Source organism: Heliangelus exortis, chromosome 12 (genome assembly GCF_036169615.1).
Source record: "Heliangelus exortis chromosome 12, bHelExo1.hap1, whole genome shotgun sequence".
In the NCBI taxonomy this organism is placed as follows: Eukaryota; Metazoa; Chordata; class Aves; order Apodiformes; family Trochilidae; genus Heliangelus; species Heliangelus exortis.
The window spans coordinates 17,896,156-17,921,597 of NC_092433.1; the positions used below are offsets into that span (position 1 = coordinate 17,896,156).

At 38.8% G+C, this 25,442-nt stretch overlaps 1 protein-coding gene across 1 annotated transcript; it reads left to right on the plus strand.

Annotated features, from left to right (window-relative positions):
• Positions 1 to 286: 286 nt before the first annotated feature.
• Positions 287 to 24,832, plus strand: PPP4R2 (protein phosphatase 4 regulatory subunit 2). The gene is made up of 9 exons (XM_071756326.1): positions 287 to 542; positions 1,357 to 1,438; positions 14,269 to 14,439; positions 19,110 to 19,203; positions 20,128 to 20,165; positions 20,619 to 20,693; positions 21,110 to 21,253; positions 21,837 to 22,096; positions 22,496 to 24,832. Exons 1-9 carry the CDS (start codon positions 509 to 511, stop codon positions 22,807 to 22,809), a joined length of 1,212 nt encoding a protein of 403 aa, XP_071612427.1. The 5' UTR covers positions 287 to 508; the 3' UTR covers positions 22,810 to 24,832.
• Positions 24,833 to 25,442: the final 610 nt, after the last annotated feature.

Consider the following 25,442-nt stretch of genomic DNA (forward strand, 5'->3'; position numbering starts at 1 on the left):
AGCTCCTTCTTGAGAAAAAAAGGCGGGCTGGCACATCTGTACACACATAGATAGCAGATTTAAAGGGGGGGGGAAGAACCACTGCCCTCAAGCTGAGGTGGGGGGAGGGAAGGCAAGGCAAGGCAAGGCGCACTCCCTCTCCCCTGAGGCGCCTGTGCGGGGCGGCGTTCCCGTCCCCTTTCCCGAGGATCTGCGCGGTGAAGCAGGCGGGAAGCCCCGGCCTGAGGAGAAGGGCAGCGGACGGAACCTCCCTCCTGCCCGCTCGCAGCCGCCCCGCCCCCGGCGGGAGGGAGGGAGGGAGGGAGGGAAGCGAAGGGGAGGGAAGGGGCGGAGTGTCGGGGCCGCGCACGGGTACGGCCCGGGCGCCATGTTGGAGGGTTGCTGAGCTCGGGGTCTGTGTGTGTGTGGGTGCCCGGAGGCTGCAGCCCCTTTCCTGCGCGGGGTTTGGGGGGGGGGGGCTGGAGGAGGGGAGCAGCGCCGAGCCGGGGGGAGACGCCCGAGGCGGATCATGGACATCGAGAGGCTTCAGGAGGCTCTGAAAGGTGGTGCCGGGGCTTGGCGCGGAGAGCTTTGGGGGGAGGCGGGGAGGGAAGCGGTGTCCCCACGCTGAGGGGGGGACGGGGGTTTGCCTCCCACCTGAGATGTTTTTAGGGGGAGGGAGAGCCCTTAGTTGAGGGCGGCAGCTTTACACCCACCCCCCCCTCCCCTACGCGCCGGGGCTGAGGGTTGGGAGTCCCTGTGCTGTGGAGAGCGGGGGGGTCCCGCAGAGTGGGGAGAGGCCCCGGGGACTCCCGGTGGGGAAGGGGAGAGGTTGAGCCCCTGATCCCCGCTGCCCTCGGCTTCCCCCGGGCTGGGTGAGGGGGAGCAGCAGTGACCCCGCCGGCTCCACTCCTCCTGCAGGCCCGGGGCTCCCCTGGCCTGGCGTGCCCTCTGCTCCCCCACATCCCTCCTTCCCTCCCCGCCTTCCTTGCCCTCCTCCTTCTCCCCTACCTTATATTTTTCTCCTTTCGCAGTCTTTTTCTGTGCTGGTTTTCCTGGCTGGGTGCAGCCTGAGGAAATCGGCCTCCTTCTCTGTTGGAGCTGCTCAAAAGAAGTTGCAAATCAACTTCGGCTGCTCAGATGCATGTAGTTTCTCCACATGAAAATATTAAGTGTTTTATAGTGCTGGGAAGCTGGTGGTACTCTTGGGGAACAACTGAAGCTTTGTGAAAACGTGAAAATACTCTTGTGGGAGCTGTACTGATCACTAAAGCAAATAAATCGCTAACTATGATTTTTATTTCCTTTTTTTTTTTTTGTTCTTTTTTTGTCCTATGTTCTTTTACCATTCTTTTTGTGTCTTTCTCACGCCAACAGATTTTGAGAAGAGAGGAAAGAAGGAAGTGTGTCCAATCCTGGATCAGTTTCTTTGTCATGTTGCTAAGACTGGAGAGACGATGTAAGTGTGACTTTTTGGTGATCTTCAGTTGCAGCTTGCACCATTTCTATATTCCAAGTCAGTGAGATGCTACCTGGATTTTTTTTTTGTCTGTCGATTGCTTCACTGGGCTAAATAAGCTTGCCTTAGCTCCCATTTAATTTTGGATTGATTAATTTTGTTACTGGTAGTTAAGTTTTATCTAACAGGGCATTGCTTTTCAGTACAGGTGTTGCTCAGTGGGGGTATCTGTCAGGTCCCTTTGCTGCTCGGTACAATAAACCTGTTGCTCTTTGTATATTTTTTTTTTGGGGGGGGGCAGGAGGGTGGGGGTGACATTCAGTTTTTTTTGAACGGAAATTTTGTTTCCCTGTTGCAACGCCTGTTGCAGCCTCTGTTGTGCACTGTATCCAGCAGCGTTATTTACACAGAGATCCGAACGGCACGGATGATTTCTGCCTGGGCTTTGTACCCTGTGCACCGTGTCCAAGTGAATTTGATGAAGAAGGAGGAGGAGAGAACCACGGAGGTGCTTTTCTGCAGAGAGGGACAGCAGCTCCCCCGCAATCCCCGTAGCGCCTCGTTTCCCAGCTCCCACAGGAGTTTTCCTGGGAAAAGGGAAGTTCCTGGGCTGCCTTTTCCCGGTGTGCCGGGGCTGGGGGCAGCCGAGCCCCACGCTCCGTGTCCGGGTGAGCGCTGGGTGAGTGACTTCCTTGGCGGCTCAGTATTTGGCAGGAAGGGGAAAGGCTTCCCCGGGTGCGTTGCTATAGAATTGCTCACTTTCTGGCTCCCAGGCTGCCTCCTTGTTTTTGAGGCCTAGCGCCAGGCTAGAGGCTGCAGCAGGCGATTCGTGCCTTCTACCAGTGTTTTGTTAGCAAGCAGGGGTGGCAAGGGGGTTTGTTTGGGTTTCTAGAAGCCCTTTGGCTCGTGAGAGGTTTGTAGGGTTTGGTGGTTGTGGGGTTTTTTGGTTTTTTTTTTTTGTACCTTGCTACTGCTGCTCGATTTAATGGTGTTGAAAGAAAAACAAGTTCTGTAATGTAGCTTGCTCTTTGGATAGAAAGCTCAGGCCTGTGTGTAGAAATATACAAGCTGTAATGCTTAGTATTTTGGTGTAGTAACTATTTAGTGGTAGTACTTGTTTTAGTATGGGCTTACTGTGGTGTGTTTTGTCTCTATAATATGTTAAATTTTTTTTCCTGTTTTGAAATATTTCTCAAGCAGCTTTTGCTGTTTCTGTGACTGGTACATATACTCCAAAGTAGTTTTAACAAGTGATTGTATAGGGGCAAGTTCTTGGGAAAATTTTTCCATATGTGCAGCTTGGAGAATGAATGCTTTGTTTTTGTGTAAATTTGGGGAATTATTTTTTTTTTTTAATTATTTGATTATTACAATCAGTTAATTAAACCTGAACTGGAGCCTAGCATCTAGACCTCAATGCAGACCCTAGCATTCTGTGTTTTCAGGGTTTCCTTGGGCTTTTTTTTTTTTTCTGTAGCTTTTTTCAGCATTCTTAAGCCTTTTAGTTGCATTAATTTGGTTTTTAAAAGCTGTTGGATACCAGAAGTATCTAATGTAATCTGAAGGCAGACATGGAAATATATTTCCATGATGTTTAATTTGCTTTCTGTTATTTAACAAACCCTGTACTCAGCAAATGTACTTCTGTTTTCACCAATGAATTTGATATGTATCAAAGTTTCACAAAGAAATGAGTAAAAATTGAAGTCTTATGGTAAGTTTTCATGGAAAGATTGGTGATAGTGTAAGAATCTAATGTTTTTAAGCCAGTACAACTTGACCACTGCAAAAGTGTTCCCAAATATACAAACCTAGCAAATACACATTAATTCAAAATGACCTAAATATTCTTTATTTCCAGTTGTACAAAAGTAACTTTAATAGAAATCTAATTCAGTAATAAATATATTACCTTGGAATGAGCAGATGAAATAAATATTGGTTCACAGTGATATGTTTTAGCATTTTAAGAAGTTCAGAGCTCAGTTTGGAAAAAAAAATGGGGGTGGTCAGGTCAGGGGTAATTACACAAACCGTTTGGAACTGATTTATTGAAAAACAATGTATCTTACTCAGTCACAGCCTGTTCCTGAAGTAACAAACAAAAAGTGCCCATGTCAGTGAGGACCAGGGCAAATAAGGACAGGTGAAGTGTGTAGTATTTTTTTTTTCAAGGAGAGTTAAATACTATGTTCATGGGGATTCTTTGTTTTTTAGCTTCCTCTATGCTGAATATTGATTTGTAGATATTCCACTGCAATCTACATTCTGGGTTAAATTTAAAATCCTCTCACCCCCCATCCAGTGCCTCTTCTGGACATAGTTGCAGCAGACCTTGTAAATAATTAATAAACAGTTTAAAAGCGTGCTAATGAAGTAAATTACAGTGACTTTAAGGTTCTCATCTGAGCATTGTCATGGTACTCCCAGCTTATTTAACAGAATGAGAGCATGGGCTCATGTCAGGCTGTTGGGTACCTCCCTTCTCCAGTTTGTTTCAATCTGCTTATTCATCTGAGTGAGTTAGGAACAGGTAGATGCAGGTTTGGGTTATGCTGTAATTTTACTAATATTTCTCCTGGCAGCAGTCTTGGCTGCTGGAGCCCTTGTGTCACTCTTGGAGTTGTGCTTGTTCAACTGTTTATGTAGCTGCATGGTAACGTGGAGCAGGAAGCTGCTGGCAGTTGTAAGGAACTTTTTTTGGCAGTGCTGCTTTTACCAAGGTTCAGCTCATTGATCGGGTGTGTTTAACTGGGCTGTCAAACCCCAGCACGACTGAAGAGGCAGTGCAGGGGAGGAACAAAAGGTGAGAGTTGTGTAAGCCAGCACTGCAGCTATGATAAAGCTCTTCAGAGTGTCTTTGTTGTAAATAGAAGTCTCTTTCGTTTACAAGGAGGGTCTGGAATAAAAATGTTGCTAAATTTGCTGACATTATCAGTGTAAATGTAGTGGTTTTATCAGTACCTTGCAGTAAAACCCTGATGGTGCAATCACGTGTGTTAACTTTAACTTCATCTGTGAAGTTCAAGCTGCCTTCTTGTGCAGAGTTAACCATTCACTTAATTATTTGTGAGAATATGGCCTGCATTTGCAAAAGCCAGTCTAAACTTCCCTTATTAGAGGTGAGCAGAAGCAGAGGTTTACTTGCTTGGGTACCTGGCAGTATTTTTGTTTCCTAATGGTTGCTATGGCAAGACTTAGCCTTAGGTGAAAATATAAAGTTTATAGTTCAGCCTCTTTTAATCATGTGTTGGGTCCTAGGACTTTTTTCTTTTGAGATGACTGATACAGTCCTTAATTGACTTGACTTTTTACTAAGATACTAGCATGGAATTTCCTTAGTGAGATCAAGTGTAGTCAGGGAAGATCATTATGTGGAAGAGCAACGTGACTTCAAAACTGATTAAAGGGAAGAGATATGAAATTTGTTAGTCTTAATACTTTACTGCATCTGAAAGACTCCTTTTAAAACAGGATATGCTTTTGCACTTTTTTGCATGAGAAATCTCCTTATCTATTCTGTAATAGAAACAGCTTTAAGAGAAGGGTACAAAAGTCACAGCTCTGCATTAGTAGCAGTGAAATGCAAAAGTGAAATACTTTTTGTTCTGCAAAGAATTTTGAGGAGTGGATATAAAGATCACTTATCTGTTGTGATCTTGTCTTGTATTTAAAATACTTTTTTTCTTACCACTTCTCTTGGATTCAGAGTCACTCTGCTCCTTCAGTAGTGAAGTTTCTAAACCATTTACTTAGGTACCTTAGCGAGTAAAACCAGATTGTTGGACTGGAGTGAAAAACTAGAATTTTCCTGTGGTTCTAAAGTCGAAAATAAAGCACAGAAAACAAAAGCAATGAAAAATTTTATCTCTGTTTCCTTTGCATTTCCCCCACTCCTGCTCTGAGGCAGACAGCCTATAAAGCACAGTTTTTAATGGCTTTCTCTAGTGGAAAGTATAAATCAGATGCTTACTGACAGTGAATGAATCCAGCAATAAGTAGTAAAGTACAAAATCTGAAAAAATAGAGTACATAGGCAGGAGTGATTAACTGTAAAATAGTTCTAGGCTTAAGCAGAGAAGACTGAGCTGGCCAGGATGTAATGTAGTTATACCAGTTCTTGTCCTGAATTGCAGTATAAACTGCCATTAAAATACATGGGTTTTATTTCTTTGTGTAGTCAAATTCTTTCCTTAGAGTTTCCCTGGAAGCTCTGAAACATTAGTTTGCACCTCATCTAAGCTTAAAAACAGTTGGGTTTTTTTGCCTGGTTTCTTTGAGGACCAACATAAATGTTTTCCTGCAAAGTTTCTTGAGTCAAGTTTAATATATGATTGTAGAGAAAATAGGAACATGTACAGTACATTGGTAGAATAAAGGAAGTTGGAAATGACTTCTGGAGGTCATCCAGTCAGACCCTGTACTAAGGGGAGCTAATTCCAGAATTAGCTTGGGGCTTTGTCCACCTCTTTTGAAATCTCCAGTGATGGCAATTCTGTGGCCTCTGTCACTACTTAACTGTGTGTGCTGGGAAAAATCTTACCCTTGCAGCAACTTGGAGCAACCTGGCACCACTGCCTCTGCCCCTCATTTGTGCCCCTCTGAAAGGAATCAGTCTTCATTTGTACACAATTGTCCCTTCAGTGGTCAAAACCAGGAGTTTGATTCCTCTAGATTCCTTCTGTTTTCCAGACCTGTTGCCTTAGCTTCCCTCCTAGGCTGTGTCCTGCAGCTTTGTTGACCATCTTGGTGGCCTGCTCGTCTCTTTCTGCTCTCCTTGGCATTTCATGACCCCAAACCAGACACAGTGTTGTAGTTATGGGCTTCTAAGTGCCAGGTGGAGGGATGTCATCATGTCCTCTACATTGCAAATGTCACAGCAAGGACAGACTGACAGATCTTCAGCTTCCCATCTCCCAGCACAGGTCTTGGCCCCAGAATTGACTATAATCCACAGATTGGAACTGGTTGCAGTTGGTTTTGGACCCCATTGATCCCAACTAATATGTAGGCCTGGTGCTCTGCTGGGTCTGTAGCTACCCAGCTGGACTAAAAAGATGCTGTGAGAGGCTGTGGTGGCCTTGCTGAGGCTGAGGTAGCAGTGTTGGGTGCTCCTCCCTCAGGTAGATGAGGCAGGAGTGGCTGTTGGTCAATTATGTAACCCTAAATGTAAGTTACATAACAGGAGATCTGTCAAAGATAATGACAAAAAGTGTTTTTGGCCTTTTTGATACTGTTTCCTATACCCTATCTAGCACTGAATGTTTGTTACGATTTTTTTTGTGGTGTTTGTTTGTCTTTAGACTATGTTTTTGGAACATTTTTATTATTACAGCAGTTAAAACAGTTTGTCAGCTGTAGAAAAGGAAATAGAAAATAGGAGTGGAGATATAGCACAAACAAACATATATGAGAATAAGTTCTGGTTCTCAGCTTTAGTGTCCAAATGATGCATTCTGAAGCCTTTTATAGTTAATTCCTTATGTTACAAATCTATAGATTTATTTTTTTTAGCCATACAGCTTTTAGCTTATTTTAGCTTAAATTTGAGTCTACTTTTTCCTATGTTATCTGTTCAACTAGCAGTTTTCTTGTTTGATATCTATACCCTAATATTTTTTTTTGACTCATTTGAAAATTTTGTTTCCGTTTGGAGGCAAATTACCAGGAAATCTTCAGAACTGCTAGGGGGATGTAATTCCTTACAGTTTTTAAAAAAATGAAATAAAACAATCCTCAAGCTCCTGCCATAATAAACAGGGTAATATTTTCAGAAAGAAGTCTGTGCCTTTGTTAGTATAGGCCTCTTCCATTTCCATGTTCTCCATGAAGCAGGAGATGTGAATAAACTTCCTTGCATTGTTTCCTACTGTTATTCCTCACTCCATTCCACTGAGTAGCTGGAATTATTCCCCACTAATTCCCATTCCACTGACATTGTGTGTCCTGTCTCATAATCCATTCATGCCTCCAAAGGACAAGAATCTTGGCTGGAAAGCCTGCTGATTTATCTTTCTCAGGCTTCCTGGCTTTTTTACCTATTAACACAAAATTATACATGTATCAGGTGTACAGTTTTAGTAGTAAGGAAGTGTTAAGAGGAATCAGGGGTGATACAGATGAAATCCCTTGCTCCTTTAGGAAACACACTGTTGTAGTGTTTTATCTTAAATGCTGCCACTTCATACCTGTTGGGAGTGGAGTTTACAGTGTAAAGGTCACACTTCAACTACCATTGTCAAAGGTGTGTCATGAACTGATCATAATAAACTTCAGTCTCTGTAGAATACACGTGTGGAAAGAAAAAAGAAAAAAAAAAAAGGCAAGCTGCTCATAGCCATGCTAGTACATTTTTTGGGGGTGTAATCTGAATATTTTAACTGCAGATGTAACTGTGCACATGCAGACTTTGATTTGTAAGTATTCCTCTCTTCCTGGCTGCTGTGTGCAGTCAGAGACAGTTCACTGTTAATCTCTGCCTCAGTATTATTTTCATTTTTTCCAGCAGGCCTCTACTCTCCTGGCCCATGGTGGCCTTGCTACTATTTCTTTTGAAAATCTTTCCCAGGTGTTTGGGTATTGTTCCACTCCACATTGCACTTTCCAGTAGCAAGAATATTTTTCTATTTTGACCTGGTATTTGATGACCTTTTCTTCTTCTTTCTGTCTGTAGATTTTGGGAAGGTTTGTGCTTGATGGCACGTGTTGGGGGGAAGGAACAGGGCAATAGTTCATGAGGAAGAGAGGATCCCAAGCAGTCTGGGGGTCTGGAAGAGTGGTGGGTGGTCAGGTTTGTGGATAAAATAGACTGCTTGAAGACAGTTGCAAGATTTCCGTGAGGGCTGCAGATTGAAAAGTAGTTGCACAGGGTGCATTTTCCTTTTTTCTGTTTTACCAGCTTTATGACTCAATATAGGGAAGATTTAATAGTATTGTCTCAGTGTGATTTACTCTTATGTGAGGTCTCCTGTGGATCTCTGTGTCCTGGTCATTTACCAGTTATAGTGACACTGACCAGATGAGTTCCAGCATTTTTGTTCTGTGCTTAGTTTTTTCCTTTAAAATAAAAGGTACTTGAGTTTATGAGTTTTAAGTAACTATGTCTAGGAATATTACTTGCTTGGAAAATTCTGAGTCCTATTTCAGATTTTCTGTGTCCTGTGGAGCAGCTCTGTTCTGTTGGAGTCAGCAAATATTTATCGGGAGAGATCAGAATTAGTCCCTTGGTGACTACAGATACTACTTTAATGTCTCAATCAGCTGTCTGTTTTCATAACTAAGTCTTAATCTTTGTTGATCCTGGCATTAGTAATTTGCAAATAGTAGAGAGGTGAATGCTCATACTACTGAAGTAGATGCAGGTCTAATGTATTCCAGTTTCCGTGGTTCTGGAATGAGTTCGTCATCCTCACAAGAAGGAAAGTGAAGACTTAGCTGACAACAATCAGTGAATGAAAATGGAAAAATACCTTCTGTACATGTGGGAAATACCAGTTTTTCCTCTTTTGAGCTCTGCAATGTATTTTTAATTAAAGTGAAAGGTAACATGAGGTCAACTACTGAAGATAAAACGTGAGAGCGTTTTAATTTTACATGAGTTACCAGGTGAAAGTGAACAGGATGCTCCCCCAGGAAGGGTGCTTGCCAGGGTGTTTTCTAACAGTTTACAGCAGAGCACAACGCTCCAGTAAATTCACTGTGCTGTATCACCTAAATTTCAAAATTTATTGCTCATTCAGAAACACCAATAAAGAATCTAGCACTTGCTTATGGTTTTAATTTAATGTTAGGTTGAAAGGTTTGTCTGCTTGCCAGAAGCATTTAAGGAGCTACTCTGCCTTGATGCTCGGGGGATTTTATTGTGTAAATCTGTTGTCATTGTTGGGAATTTCCCATGTTAATCTGCACTCTGTCCATGGTGAAAATAGCAACAGAATGTACAATGATGACATTGAAACTAATTGCATCGAAGCAGTAAGTATTAAAATAAAGCATGGGAAGTAAAAAAAGAAATTTAAAATCAAAAGCCTATTTGAAGCAAGAATGGAATTGAGGAAGGTATCTTCTTTTATTTGGTACATGAGAGCATCTGCTTTAAAGGAATTGCTCTGCTATCTGCTAGTCACATCACACATTCTTCCTTATCTGTAGCATTAATTTTGTGGTTAGATGAGTGATCTGCTTCACCTCCCTGTGTGTGGGATCACAGGAGTGTGTGGGAGCAGCAGAGCAGCTGCTGCACCCTTTGGGTGCAGCCCAGCCATGAAGTTCAGTGTGTGGTGGGGTGGTGCCCCCCTGCTCTGCACTGAACTCCCTGCTGCCTCAGTGTAGCTCATCTCCTGATTCAGGAGCCTTCAGCAATGCTGACTTGGAGCCTCAGAATATTTCAGAGGTGTTTTCTGGAGAAACTGGGAGCCATTTCTTTACCCTTTAGCACTCCTCCTTTAAGACATAGTCTTTATTATTTGTGTAATAAATAATGAAATAGTAATTCCTGTAAATAATAATTCCTAGTAGTAGTAATAATTGTAATAGTAATTCCTGTAAATGGAATTCCTGTCAAATGGCAATGCTTGGGTTTGGGTTTTTTTGTATGAAAATGCTGGAGATGGTTTTATAGGCAGTAGTTAACAAAAATTTCTGGCTAGTCCACCCCATTCTCTCTGCCTCTGTAATTCCAGGTATCCTTGTTTATATCCAGTCTGTAGATCTGAAATCAGGGTGTTCTAAGTAAGGTAAAGATTAAAACAAGAAGTAGAGGCACAAGGCTTTGTTTACTGTGTTTCTATCCAAAAGAACAGAGATAACTGAGGAATGACATGAATGAAAGGAAGAGAGTGGCCTCAGTTTCCCTCTCCCCAGAGGACTGCAGTCCCTCCACTCCCCTGCACAGGGCTGCTGAGTGCTGGAGAGGATCTCTTGGATGTGTGCTCTGGTTCTGGGACAGGTTCTGGCAGAGGTGGGCCTTTGGGTTGAGAAGTGGCCTATTTGGCATATTCCATCTAGTCTCCAGTATTCCTGTTTGGAGATATCTGGTACTGAAGCTGTGGAATAGCACACTGGACAGTGCACACCTTTCACTGCGGTTTGAACTGGATTATGTGATTGGTGCACTTCATTTTCTGTGCTTTTTGGCTTTTCAAATAGTTCTGGAGAATTCACTGATAAGCCAGAATAGCAAAGGAATTAACTTGTTTGCATGGAACTTGAATTTTTCTTCTGTCAGGTCAGTAAAATTACCATGTATAGAGTGTATCTCCATCTTCTATGAGCCTTAGAACAAGGCACAAAAGAGAAGAAACAGTTATTAAAGTTGTCTAGTTATTTCACTTAAAAACACCTGCTTCCTACTAGTAAGTTTCCGTGGGAGTGGAATCTCAGTCCAAAAATAACTGGGGAGGAGGGAGAAACCTAATGTAAGTGACTCATGTATCTTGTTATATTTTAAGTAAATCTCTAATTGTCCTCTGGTTCTTTCCTTCTGTGTTGTGAGGACTTTGTCTTAAAATCTGTTTAGCTGAACATGAATTGTTTGCGTCCTAAATACACAATTTTGTACTTTTTATTTTCTTTCTGCTTTTCAGAGAGAGCTAATAATAGAAGGGTGGAGAGAAGGCTTAAGTTCTGATGTTTCTTTTATAGCCTGTTCAATGAGCTGAATCAATCTGCTTGGTTTCCCTTTTAGTTTTCTGTTCTTTGTGGCATATAGAATTTCTCCAAAACAGATGGTATCCTCTTAAAATTTAAATCAAGTGATTTTGTAATGAACTCAAACACTGAAGTCTGAAGACAGCCATCCCACCAGGACTCCTGGGACTCTGAATGTTTTAAGTACATAGCTAGGTCTCTAGAAGCTTAACATCTCTTTAATATAATGTTTTTCTTAATTAAACCTGTAATCTGTGAAACAGCTCCAGAAAGATTTATGAAATAATTGCAGTACCTTCATTTTAGGAGGTAGCTCTATTTCAGGCATTCTGAATTCTTCCTTCTGTTCTTCAGCTAATTTTTGGGTTTGTCCTGCCTATCTTCCATGGGCCTTACTGAAGTTTGAAACTTAAAAATTTGGAGTTTGTCTGAAGTGTGTAAGCCATATGTGCTGTCTTAGTGATACATCTTTTAACATGGTTGCTGAGAAGGGAAATGGGTAACTTACTTGTCTTCTGGGCTTGTGCATACTGGCAGTCCAATCTAAACATGATGTCCAACTCAGGTACTGATCTTTGGGATCACTGTGTTGCAGCAAGGCCTTCAAGTGTAGTACTAATTACCTAAAAAAAAAAAACTGTGGGGAAAACACTGTGTTTGTTCTATTTCTCTGTGATTCTCCAGCCTCTCTGGTTCTTAAGTTGCCTTTCAATATTCTGTTAGTTTTTAATGTTTGTCAAATCTTACCCCAGCACCTTTGTTAAAGGTTTCTGGATTTCTGCTCTTGTTCTTAATATTTCAAGTCTATACCAGTCAGTATATACCAAAGGTCAAAAGAATCAAAAATGAAAAATTTTCCAACTCTTGGAAGAAAATATTAGTTAATCCTCTGCCCTTGATACCTTGACAGTGCTAGCTATTGACAGGGGGTTTCCTCTCTTTCTTTCACTATGACAAACATTTTAAGTAAGCAGGAGATAAGGGAATGGAAGGAACTCTTTTGCATTCTGAGAGTGATAGGATCAGATTATTTCCATGTAATTTTGGTTTTGCTATGCATCTGTGTAAAGATGAGTTCTGTGCAAATCATGTTGGTAGAGAAGCAATTGTGCTGGTAATTTTTTTAAATTAAAGCATAGCATCAGATCATTTGAACTGCTTTCTGTCTAAGGTAGCCTCTGTCCCTTGTGGAAAAGTTCTTTTTCTTAAATAGAATCGGGGAATTTCAAAATGCTGTTGATGTTGATTTTCTGTTGGAATCAATCCATTAGTACAGAGGTTTGCCAAGCAAGTCGTTTAAGTGCAGGTGTGAAACAGTTTGCTTTTACTAGAGAACAAATTTATTTGGGGTTGTGCTCTTCCTTGTTTCCACTGTAGTAATTCTATTTTATGTCCCTTGTCTAAATTAATAAAGTCACTTCCATCCATGGTTCTTTGTTATGTTTCTAATTTTTACTTAAATTGCAAGGTCAGGGACTGAATTCTGGTTCAGCATTGTGATGTTAAACATTTTTTCATACCTTAAAGCCCAGTTATTAGCAAATATTAAATCTAGGACATGGTATCATGTATCTCAGTAGTGTACAAAGGCTGAACTGATGGACTTTGTGTTAACTTCAGTGCTTTCATCTCTTGCTTAAAGGTTGTTCTTAAACATTTTTAAATTGTAGAGTTAAACAACCAGCATTACATTACCCTGGAAGAATGTATCTACACAGTTCTGAAGGGTGCTCTGGTTGGTTGCTTTTACTGCCTCTTTTTCCCTTGCTAGGTGCTTTCTTTATAAAATCCATTTCATCCTCTAATTTTCTCTATGTCAGAGGAAAACCTTTAGGCTGATACAGTGGAAGGATGTCACAAGAGCTGGTAGGGGGGAAGCAGAGGACTTAAGAAAAATGCCATTTTATGGTGATTTGCAGTACTTGTGAGGCTGCAGGCCCATTGGCCCAGGGGAGTTGTCTTTGTACAGGTCTATTTACACAGGATGATCCAGAAATTGTAGTGGAAGATGGTTTAGATGTACATAAACTTTTGAAGTTGTTATTCTCTGAAGTGCAAGTACAATGAACCAAAGCATTTTGGTGATTTTTTTTTAAAGCATTTTTTCTGAATGTATTTTTATAGCTCATAGTTAATGTAAATTCTTTTCTTGGGGTGGTTTATAAAAGAGCTCCCAAAAATTGCTGGTACTAATGCACAAGTTAGTGTGGTGGACAGGAAAAGCATGGTTTAGAAGACAAGTGTGCATTCAGAGAAGTGATTATGTACAATGCTGAGTGGGAAGGGCAAGTATTCATAAACAAGTCAGCTCAGAAGAAAGCATGAATAATATTTTCTCCATGGAATTTCTTCCATTTGGTTCATTTAAAGTGTTTATCAGTTATTTTGCAGTGTGTAAAACATAATGAGACTGTACATAAACACGTGTGAAGTGGGTTTGGGTTTTTTTATTTGTCTCTTGATTTACCTACAGAAGGTATTGATCAAAGTTCCCTGTTTTGTAACAAAACATCTAAACCAAGAGGTCTTGTCCTAATGCTAAAGCTGTTCTCAGAGCCCCTGTGATACCTGTGGAAGACTTTCCTGTTCTTGAAGAGATCATCACCATGTGTTTGACTCTTCTCACTGCTCTTGTCAGACTTTCTAAGTGACTTTTATTAATCCTCCTCATGGATTCTGCTTCTTTTCTGAGGCTTTCAGAGTTAGCTTAAACTAAAGGCATAGTTCACAGCTGTCTAGCAGGTAGATAAACTCTCAGCAGCTGATTTGGTGGGAGATGCTGATGTTGCTGGGGAAGGGACTGCTTAGGTGGAAAAGGAAGCAATTGCAGTTCTGGGTGAAAGCAGAAGCAGCTCCTGTGAGCTCAGTGAAACCTTGAGCTGGTGGGGTAGGCTCACTGGTAAATTGTGTAAAATGCAGGCATATTTCACACTTAGATTTGAATTGTGAGTGGGTTCTTTAAGGAAATGGCAATTGGTTTGTGTAATATTGTTCTACTATAATTATTTAAGGAGTTACCATGCTTTAAATTCAGGAAGAAAACTAATAGTATGGTACTTGCTTTGTTACATGGAGCATGAATGTTGTTTTTCTAATATAGAAGTTGTTTTTGCGTTTTTTTTAAGTCTTTTTTTCTGGTGTTAGTGCTGACTTGTATATGTCCTGATTCTTGTTTTATGCAGGGTTCAGTGGTCTCAGTTTAAAGGCTATTTTATTTTCAAACTGGAGAAGGTAATGGATGACTTCAGAACCTCAGCTCCCGAGCCAAGAGGGCCTCCCAATCCAAATGTGGAATATATTCCCTTTGAAGAGATGAAAGAGAGAATCCTCAAAATTGTCACTGGATTTAATGGGTATGTATTGCTTGTTTTCTAAAATCAGGATAACAAAAATATTTACAGGATTTTGAACTTCATAGCTTGTACTACCTATCTGTGACTGTTTTGCTTCCTTAAACAGATGAGCCAAAGCAAATACAAACCTTGAAAACACATTACAGTAGTTTCAGGACTTTATTATTCTGTCTTTGAATGAAAATTATGACATCCTGTGACATATCAATCACTTGAGTTTTTTCAGTAAGTTAGTTTTTCCAAATAGTACAGTTCAATGAAGCATGGTATTACTACATGCATTTACCAGGTAAAATAGATAATAAAATTAGATTTATTTCAGTATATTTTTAAATAGAAAAAAGGTTTTGGTGTTGAGCTCTTAATTGCTTTGTGGTAATTCAGTAGCTTTTAAAGAAGTAATGCTGTGATAAACATGGTGTGACCAGGAGGCAGGATGTACCTGGGTTTGAAATGATAAATTGTGCCAGATTCCTATTTCTAGATGGAGTGATACTTATTCATGGAGAGACTTGGGGTATTTGATTTATTGCTGACAGTGTCTTAGATTAAAGTGTATATCCTTGGCTGGTTTTGTAATTATGGAAGTTTTGTTTCCTTTAAAATAAAGCTCCTGATTTTTTTTATCTTTTATTTGGTGTGTCTTTTTTATAGCTTATGCAGTATTTTTCTTGTGTCTGAACTGGATTGCACTCTTACCATAAGTTGAGTCACCCTGCTTGGGGGTCTTGGTGCTTGCTTAAAACTTTTTCAGGATTTTTCTCAGCTTGTCAGTAAATGGGCATACTATAAAACTTGTTTCCCTGTTGCTCTGAACTTTCAGACTTGGAGCTGCTACTAACATATCCTTCATGTGTCACATTTTGATGCTAGATTAATAATTTTTACTGTCATTGTTCTAGAGTTTGTTTTCAATCTAAGTAACTCTTAATTCAGAACTCCTCCCCCTGCCTCCCAATTGCTCTTGTGTGGGATACTTTTAAGAATGTGAAGTTTGGTTTGTTCTCAATTACTCAATATTTATGCTACCCTACTTCACTGAAAGAATTTGAAAACAAACTTACCCTTTATGCCCAAGTCTGCCTCTCCCTCCTCCCCCAGCTTTTTGTTACTGCTTCCCTGCCCACAAAATTTGATGTTCTTCCATGGAGACAGCTAATGAATGGGGTTCTGTTACCTTCTGTAGTTCCAGAGTGAGCTAAACAAACCTGGTGTAGCAAATCTGGAGCTTATTCTGTAGCTCTGCTGTTTGGATCTCTTGCTCTAACACTTGAGTGCTCAACTTCCTCATACTTTGCAGTGAACCACCCAGTCTTTGAGGAAGCAAACTGCATAAATTAGTTACTTTAAAATAATACATCAGGTTGTTTCAGAATCCAGGGCTGTAGAATAGCTCATTGAGTAAATCCTACAACTCCTACAGTGTGGATATGATTGGGAAAGCTGAATCATGTGGAGATGTGTCCTAAAAGTACCAAGAGCAGCTTTTGGTTTGTGCTGTTGGATGTGTTCAGGCTCCTTTGTTTAGAGCTGGAGATGCTATTTCAGAGTACAGCAGTGGAAAAGGGAGCAATGTGATGTGACCTTATTATTAGGATGGCTTTATTGGTGTTTGTGTAAAAGATTGAGGGAAAGAGTTCATTAAAACCCAAGTTTTTTCAGCTTTTTTTAAAGTCAAAGAAGTAACAAAGTAAAGATGACCCCTGTTTTGGGGTCTTTCTGGATGAAGTGTCTTAAAGATACTTAAAAGTCACTTAAAGTACAGGCTGCCTGGTTTAACCTTACTGTATCATACTTGACATTTTGTCATAAGCTTGCAGAGCCAGATTCTCTATTCTTTAGAATTGCTTTGGAGTAGGAAGTTCTTACCAGACTTGCTGTTTTATCCTTTGTTAGTGAAGCAGAAAGTTCCAAGGTAAGTTTATTTGGGATCTCAGATGACAGAGGAGTCTTCAGAGCATGAATAAAATAGACATACACATAATGCAAATTTTAATTTTTGTGTAATTTTTGCTACAGTTTAATATGGCTGTAATAAATTTCCCAAATCTCTCTTGAACCCTGTCCACATGATGAAATTTTGGTTTGTAATTAGTTCTGAACTAGTGCTAGGAAGTGCAGTTTCAAGTGTGCTCATATGGAATTTTAAGTGGTTACCTTAAGCAGAATGTTCATGCAGCTCATGTACTGAACTTCTAAATATTTAAGATCAGTTTTCGTACTGCTCACAAACTTTTACATTGGTGCTCATATACAGATTTCAATACTTTCTAAAATCACATTGTTAAACTATTTAAAAATAATAATTTTACAGAAAAAGAATTCATGAGGTGAAGTTAACTTTGGGGTTTACCAAGCAAAAAATGTTTACAAATGTTGAACAAATTACCCAAGGAGATGATAGGGTGACACTTGGTGCCATCTGCTGCTCAATAAACGAAGTTCAGTTTTCTAGGGAAAATTTTAGAGGGAAATGAACCATTTTTGGCTTTTGTTTAAACCTTTCATGGCTGAGAGTGAAATAAGATGTCAACTTTTATTTCTTGAATTAATTGCTGGCCTGATGCTTTTCTTGACTATGCTTATTCCCCAAACAGCCAGGACTGTAATGATGTTCACAAAATATTTTATGTCTTGGTACTTCAGGTGTCCTGTTAGGTACAGTTAAATAAAAAATTACCTAGATAGTGATTCTCCAGTATGTCTTGCAGATTTGGCTGATAAAAAAGAAAGATGTAAAATTGTGTATTTTTTTTTTCCTGTAAAAATAAGTAGATTGTGAATGGACAGTCTTATTAATAAATTTAAGTGTCTTTAATTATAGACTTTTCAATGCAAAACCAACATGGTTATTGATGAGGAAAAAGAGATAACAATTAGTACTGTACCTGTGTGTACAACTAACAGATAAGTAAATTCTTTGAGTTAAAGTTGGGAATTTTGTTAAAAGAGTGCACTACACAAGAGCTGAACATAATGAAGAATTGGTCAGCACCATTTGATGCCAAGGAAACTTTAGGAAAAATGATAATGACAGAACCACTGTCAAGCTTCAGAGCCTTCATGAATTTAAAGGAACAAACCTGGTTTGTTCTGGTTCTTAGCAGATTTTGTGGATGGGAGAGGAGGAGGAGGTATTCCTGGGTCAAATCAGGGAGGTGGTTTCTGTCATTGCTCTTGCTTTTAAGCAATAAAATGTCAAAAGAATATTTTAAAAATATAGAATTTATAGAATTACTTCTGTTTTATCAGCTGTATTCTAACTCTTAAGTCAGCTGATTGATGCAAGAGCATTGACCATCTTCCTGTTCCTGGAGGTCAAGTAAAGGTAACTTGGCTGTGGTATAATTCAGGGTGAATAACCAGGGAGGGCATTAACTGAGAGTATAAACATGATGATACCTTCTGTGTTTTATCAAGGATGTGGAACTAGGGCTAAGGGTGGTTGCCTTGTAGCCCATCTCCTGCTTTCCAGCTGAGGGTTGTAACTTCCTCAGTAACGTGTGATAAATGGACAGTTCTGAAAAACATAATTAAATTGTTGGTCACTCTCTTTCAGATGATTGCTTGCTTTTAGTTAAAGGGAAGGGTCCTGTAGAACAATTAATCATAACTGTGCTGACCTCTTTGCACTGAGCTAGTGATCTGTGGTGGCTTTTTAGCTAATGAGCTGAGCTTGAAATACATAGTGTGTTAGCTAGTGAATGGGCTTAAGATACTGAGCACTTCAAGAAAATAATAAAAGTTGAATTTTGACAGAAGTCTACAGTATAGAGGCACATGTATGTAAGTTTGTATTGATTTTGCTCTGGATGAGTCAATCAAGAAATGGTTCTTAAGTGTTGTATCCAATATTCTTAGATGGATTTTTGAAATGTTTATGACTTTAAATAATTGTAAAATGCATTATTAGTAGTTTATTGAAATAACTTTTAAAGTATTTTGTGAAAAGTTGGAGGAGTTTGCTAAAACAAGACATAATTTGCAGTTTAAGTGTGTGACATCCCAGGTAACTGGAAAATGTATGTAAAGTATTGCTTGTCTGAAAGATCAGTTTGGCAGAATTGTCAGGAAAAATGTGTAAATATGGTGCTTATGGATTTATTTAACTTGGTTGGAGTTTAATGATTTTTATTGAGCTATTCCTTGATAGATAAGTGTCCAGTTGTGGCACATAGAGTATTTGTAACAGCTGAAGTAGAATGGTTCTATTAATTCCAACCCTTACTGCTTTTTCTGTACATGTATTTTGTAAAACATGAAATAAACTACAAGTTGAGAATTCTGTAGTTCTAGTGTGTATGACTCAGTTGTTTTGAATCACTTACCATTTCTGTTCTATGTATTTGAATAATAAATCCAGTCTCAAACTATTTTACTGTTGATGATCTGATTTCATTGTTTTAATGAATTGTTTGAGTTGTGGGATGAGGTATATAGGATTCCACTTAGGGGTTTTGTGGTGGTGGACACAAAAGACAGTGCTTTGTTAGCTCAGTATATGAGATAGGGGAAAAATAAGAGTTACTCCCCTCTATTGCTAGTGAAAAGAAATTTCTATACTCTTTTCTTTCTATCTTCTCAGTAAGGGGCAGAAAGCAGTGTAGTTGTTGCTTCCTAAGAGTCCTGCTCATTAAAATGCAATTAAATTGTTATCTATTTCATTGCAGCATCCCCTTCACTATTCAGCGACTCTGTGAGTTGCTGACAGATCCTAGGAGGAATTACACAGGAACAGACAAATTTCTAAGAGGTGTTGAAAAGGTATGTGTTTTTCTGAGAGAGGACACAACTAAACAGTCATTTAAATAACTTCTGAATTACTCCCAAAGGTCTGCTGGGTTAATTATGGCTCACAGCTGTAATATAGCTAATAGCTAATCTAAGTGGGTAAGTTTGTTTCATACCTTTTAACATCAAAAAGCAGTTTTAAAGTAACTTATTTGTATTCTTGCAAGGTAAGATATGAGAGAGATGAGCAGGAATAAATGATGAGCTGGGAATTTCACACAGCAGTTTCTTAACTGAGAGATCTGTGGAACCACACCTCAGGTTTTATGGAGAACACTCATTAAAGTTCATCTGGATTAGTTTAGCTGTCTCTGTGATCAAAGCTCCCCTGCATAATTAGATTAACTATTGATTTGAAGAGAAAAATTTACCTAATTTTAAAGCCAGGTTTCTAGATGTTAAAATTGATTTTTAGCTTGCAGTGCCATTCAAGTGGGAGAGGTGGCAGAGTAATCAATCATTATTTTTGCCCTCTGCTTATGTGGGACCAAAATAATCCAGCATTTGAAATCTGGCTGTGCCAAAAATAAATAACAATGCTTGCTTGTTTTTGAATGCAGGACTTGTGTATCAATAGAGCATTTCTTCAGCAATTCAAAAGTTTTTCAGCATTTTGGAATACTTTGCTTTCCAGAGATATTTCAGTCAGAAATTACAAGCACTTGGGCCTGAGGCTTGATGTGCTGTCCTTGTTATGAGAGCAGCCCACTTAAAAAATATTACCTGGTAAAGAAGGACCAGGCATACCTTTTATGTACCTGTTGGTAGCTTTCAACCCGATTTCTGTAGAGAGACTTCAAAAGATGGGACCAAAATACTTTAACTTAAGTTTTGGGGTGTTGTCAAGGGCTGAAGCTTCTGTTTCTGAACTCTTAATTTGCTGTTTGTGTATTACAGAATGTCATGGTTGTCAGCTGTGTATATCCATCTTCAGAGTAAGTATAAAGCTTTTGGTTTTTTGAAACTTTGAGCTTGTGTTGGCAGAGGGGTGAATGTTCTTGTGTCACTGCATTTCTCATGCTGGCAGTAGATGTGTCCAAAACACTGAGGGCAGTTTTCATCCCTAGTGAAGCCAGCAGTAGTGATAGTGGTGTGCAAGTGTTACCTGTAGTAACTTGGGAATGAGCAATAACTGTGGGATCAGATTTATGGTACTGTTCATATCATCCCTGAACACTAAGTTATTATTTTATATCAGTAGGAAAAAAATGATACCCCTCTAACAGCTGCAAACACATAGTCCATCCTGTTACCTCTAGTATAATGTATACATAGAGAACCCCTGGAGGACTGCTTGGAGTGGGGGGATTGTGTGCAAACAAGCTTAAAATAATATAAAGTTCCACTATTTGTAACATTTTGGGGTTTTTTTGTTTGTTTGTTTTTAGGAAAAATAATTCCAATAGTCTAAATCGGATGAATGGTGTTATGTTCCCAGGAAACTCACCAGGGTACTCTGACAGGTAAGGTCCATTTGGGGAGTTAACTTTTTAAAGTTAAAAAACCATAAAATAAAAAACATGTTAGTTCAGGAAATATGTGATTCAGATCCTTTATCATAACCTGTTCTGATCCCAATTGGAAGCCTCAGAACTGGGGTATGACAGTACTGGGGGGAGAAGGGTAAAGACATACAATGGACATACAAAGTACTCTGGTTTTTTTCCATCTTTTTGTAACCTCACTGCTTAGAAATTGTTTTATTTTTGTTTCAGTTTTTGATCATAGTTTACATGTTGTAGGCAAAGAATTTTTTTTCATTCACTGCAAAAATAGCAAAGTACCTGATCTTTTTTGGTTTGTTTTGCTGATCTTTTAGAACCAGACTATAGCTGATTTCTGCCTATTAGGAACAATTTTTTTGTTATTATTTTTAAAGATCTAATGTAAATGGTCCTGGAACTCCCAGACCAGTGAATCGACCGAAGGTTTCTTTGTCAACTCCCATGACAACAAATGGTTTGCCAGACAGTACCCAGCACAAAGAATCCAGCTTGCAGCAAACAGAAGATAAAAAACACAGGTTTGTGAGAAGTAATTATTTTGAGTTTTTACTACTCTGTTTTTTTTCACTTACATTAAAAAATATTTTAAAAGAGAATGGCCATCTAAGGTATGAATAATTCTTAACACAGGAGTATCTACAGTGGGATTTGATGTGTACTGACTGTGGTTGTTGGGTTACTTAATTAACTATTAATTCAAGTTTCCATAGTTGCAGTAACACAGCTTGTAAGTGTATGGAATGGATAGTGAAAAGGAAAAGTGAAAAATAATGTTCAGAAATCCACAGTTAACAATATTTGCATCAGGATGTTAAACTATAGCCAGATATAATGTTTCATAAGAGTTTGCCACTGGTTCTGACAGTCACAGGTGTAATTTGGACCCACCAGAGTAGGGTGACAACTCCACATTTTCAGGTGGAGTGGTGGCTTTGAGGTTTTGCTCTGTAATAAGAGAGTTTTGCTGTTATGTCTTGGAGAATGTTTAGTTTGAAGTAGCTGTTTTTTGTTTGTTTGGGTTTTTTGTTTTGTTTTTCAAGTGTGAAAAGATACACCATGTTTTTCTTCAATAAAAACTACATCTGCTTTTATTGTTTGTAGTGAATCACCAGCATCTGAATCAGAAGCTGCACAGAGCAGCCCAGTAAAAAATAAACACTCTGAAGATGATCCTGCAGAAGCAGAGGGACATGAGGTAAAAAGACTTAAATTTGACAAGGAAGGGGAAGCCAGAGATACACCTAACCAAACTGCCTCCAGTGAAGGCATGGAGGAAGAGAAAGAAACATCCTCTACATCTCAGGATAAAGAAAAAGATGCTCCTTGTGCCAGGCAGCACTGTACGGAGGAAGAGGAAGAAGGTATTTCAGATTTTATTGTCTCTGCTCTGTGTGTTTTCCAAGGATTTGGGGTTTTCTTTGCTGGAGGCTGATGCTGTTGGGGTTTCTGAATATCTCCAGTTGTACATAAAGATAAATTGCTTGTTCAAACTTCAGTTTTGCACAGTTTGGCAATTTTTTTTTTTCTTTTTTCTTCATCCTATGTCTCCATTTAATAATTTGCAAAATCCCATTGAAGTTGGACAGCACTTTACATCTCCTAATACATACCACTTACATCTAATAAAATTGGGGATTGAGAGTTTTTCCTGCCTTTGGCTTACTGTAGAAGCATTGCTTAGCAAAGCTGGGAATGGAAAGTGGCAGGATTAAGATGTGTCTAAAAATGTCTGAGTAATTCTGTTCTTTCACTGTTTCTAGAGTCATTCATGTCTCCCAGAAATGTTGGTCCTGACAGAAAAGAGCAAGAAAAAGACACTGAATCCTCAACTGTGAATGAAGAGAGCTCTGAGGAGAACAATCAAATGGAGGAGTCTGATCAGTCTCCAGCAGAGAAAGATTCACATTCAGATGACAGTGAAATTAGTGGATCTGCCAGTAGTGGAGCTGACTGCAGTGAAACTGAAGAGTTAGGGTCCTATGCTAGTGAAACTCCAGAAAATTCATCAGAGACCCCTATGGAAAACAGTAATGAAGCCACAGAAGTTGCAGATGAACCTATGGAGCAAGACTAATTTAAATACACTTAGATGCAGTATTTTCCATAAGGCTCTGGTTTTACACTGTATAAATAATTTTATGTAATAAAGTGGACCTTTAGTTTTACAAAAAGAAGCAGGTTGTAAAATAAACCTCTCCATGGATTGAACCTTGAAAGAGTTGTACATGATAAGAACTGTGAACACCACCAGCTCTTTCAGGTCCTGCTTACCGCTGAACTTTCGTTTGGTCAAATCAGTGGTTTGTGTATAGTTTTTTTTATTTAGAATAAAAGTTTTTAAACTGGAAGGTAATTATAATTTTGACAACTTTTTTGGAGATTACCACACCTAGTTGTATGTAAGCAAGGAAGCTTTTTGTCTTGTCTTTTTCTGACAGCTATAGCAGTTACTTCATATTTTGGTTACAGTTTCAACATTTGACATGTGAAATATGGGGTTTCATGCTGGTTTCCAGATTTTTATTTGAATACACACTATGAAGCCTTCTGTTTGTGTGTTTAAAAATGTGTTACATTTCACACACACATCCATGCACGCATGCACACACGTGTACCCTCACTGTTCCAAGAGGGAAATGGTATATTTTTCTGTTTCTGTATAAGATGAATCCAGCAAATACTTTTTTCTACAGGCAAAGGCAGTTCACCTCTCAAGGCACTTTGTTTGCCTCTGGAAAACAAAACAAATGAAATCTGGCCCTTTATGAAACCCTGGAACTACTAATGTTGTTGAAAACACCAGAGTAAACACATTCCAAGAGAACTGTTCAGATTACAACATTTTTGTATACTTCTGAGGTGCCTGAGTGAAAGGATTTCATTTATTTATGAGAAAATGTGCTTTATGTTGAGAATGTTGTAATCAAAACATTTAGCTTAAACTTTTGTAGAAGAAATGCTTGAAAATAGGATAAGAAAATACCTTGGAAGGAGTGAACAGGTACTTGCCTTTTTTGAGTGCTTCTTGGAGCATTGTGAATATTGTAGGGAAGGCTCAGAATTATTTTAAGGTATGCAGATGGCATCAGTATGATCACACCACTGGATTGGAAGAATTAATTATATGACCATAGTTATGTACCTGTGCTAAACAACAAAAAGGTTTAGGGGTGCATAGAAATTGCCATGATTTGTATCACATTTTGGAAGTGAACTAAATATTTTTGAACATGCTACTTTGACAGCCAGTGTTACATTTTTTTCAGACCAGCTCCAAAGCACAAACTACTGCTTTAAACTCTCGATATTTTCCAGTTCTCATATCTAAAGACATGCAAGCTGCAACCTCCCCATCACAATTACTGGCTGCCAAATTTATACCTGTTTCTTCAACTGTACCTTTTTGATATTTAGGATTTTTAAATTTCTGTAAAGTAGATTTTTGTAGATTGTAATGAGTGCTCACTGCCATTGTGAAACGGTATCTAATTGTATAATTTCTGTGTGTAAACTGAATGCTTGGGCTTTCAATACAGTATTCATATAAAGCAATAAATATTAATGTTATGAAATATCCGAGTACATTTTTATCAGAATTGTCCCTCTTTTGGTTTTAAGTTCACGTACCTGAAGTACAAAAATGACCTCCAAAAATGCATGCTGATAGTTCCTTGTACTACATGGTATGCTTCCTGTTATTCTGGGGAAATCTAGGTTTTGCTTGATACCAGAATAATTTGGCTCAGTTGGAATGTTTATAAAGCTGTTTCTTGATGACATAAACTATCAAGTTTGAAGCAGACAGGATCCAGGGAGATGCTTGCAAAAAAAAAAAAAAAAAAAAAGTAAAATCTTACTGATCGAGAGCCCCATAGAGAAGAAAATTGTGCTTAAGGGTTGGATGTGTATTATAAAATTAAAGGACTGAACCCAAATGTTGAAATTAGGAAAGCTAAATATAGTGACATCTTACACTTTTTTTTTTTTAATATTTTGCCAATGAGAAAGTTTTAAAATTTCTAAGTTTAGAGACTTCTGGAATTTTCTTCAGACTGTTTATTTGTTAAGATATTGTCAATAAACTTGTTCTTTAAGCACCTGTGACCTTTGATATGTTTGTTTTTAGCAGCACTAGTGCCACTAAAGCAAAGACTTACGGAGGAACTTTGAGGTATTGGATCCATTTATATATCTGCAGTTTGTTTTCGTTTTTTCCCAATGCAATAAAAAAATGAAATCATGCTTCTAAGCACCTTGATGCTAAAAATGTGCCTATGTTTAGAGGTTGTATTTCTGAAAGACACTTTCTGCTATTTTTATTTTTTAAATATGGATTTAAAAAAAAACAAACCTTTTGCATCTCTAAGCAGATACATTTTGTCAGAGGCATCACACACCTCCAGATACCTGGGTGTGAAGTTGTAGCCTTGAATCTATTTTCATAGTTTGTATTTTACTAAATCTGTGTGCCTTAAATTCCGTAATTACATGAATTTCAGAGCATGTTTGTGTATTCAGCTGTTTGTTCTGCTTGCATTCCTGAAGGAAGTTTGTTGGTTAAACATCAGAAAATCAGGCAGCAGGTGCTTATTGTGTTCATGGGTGTATTTCCTATTAAAGCCAACTATTATATGGAACTAGAATATACATAGAAAATATAATGGAAGTTTGCCTTAAAGAATACAAGGTGAAGGTCAACCCTTAATT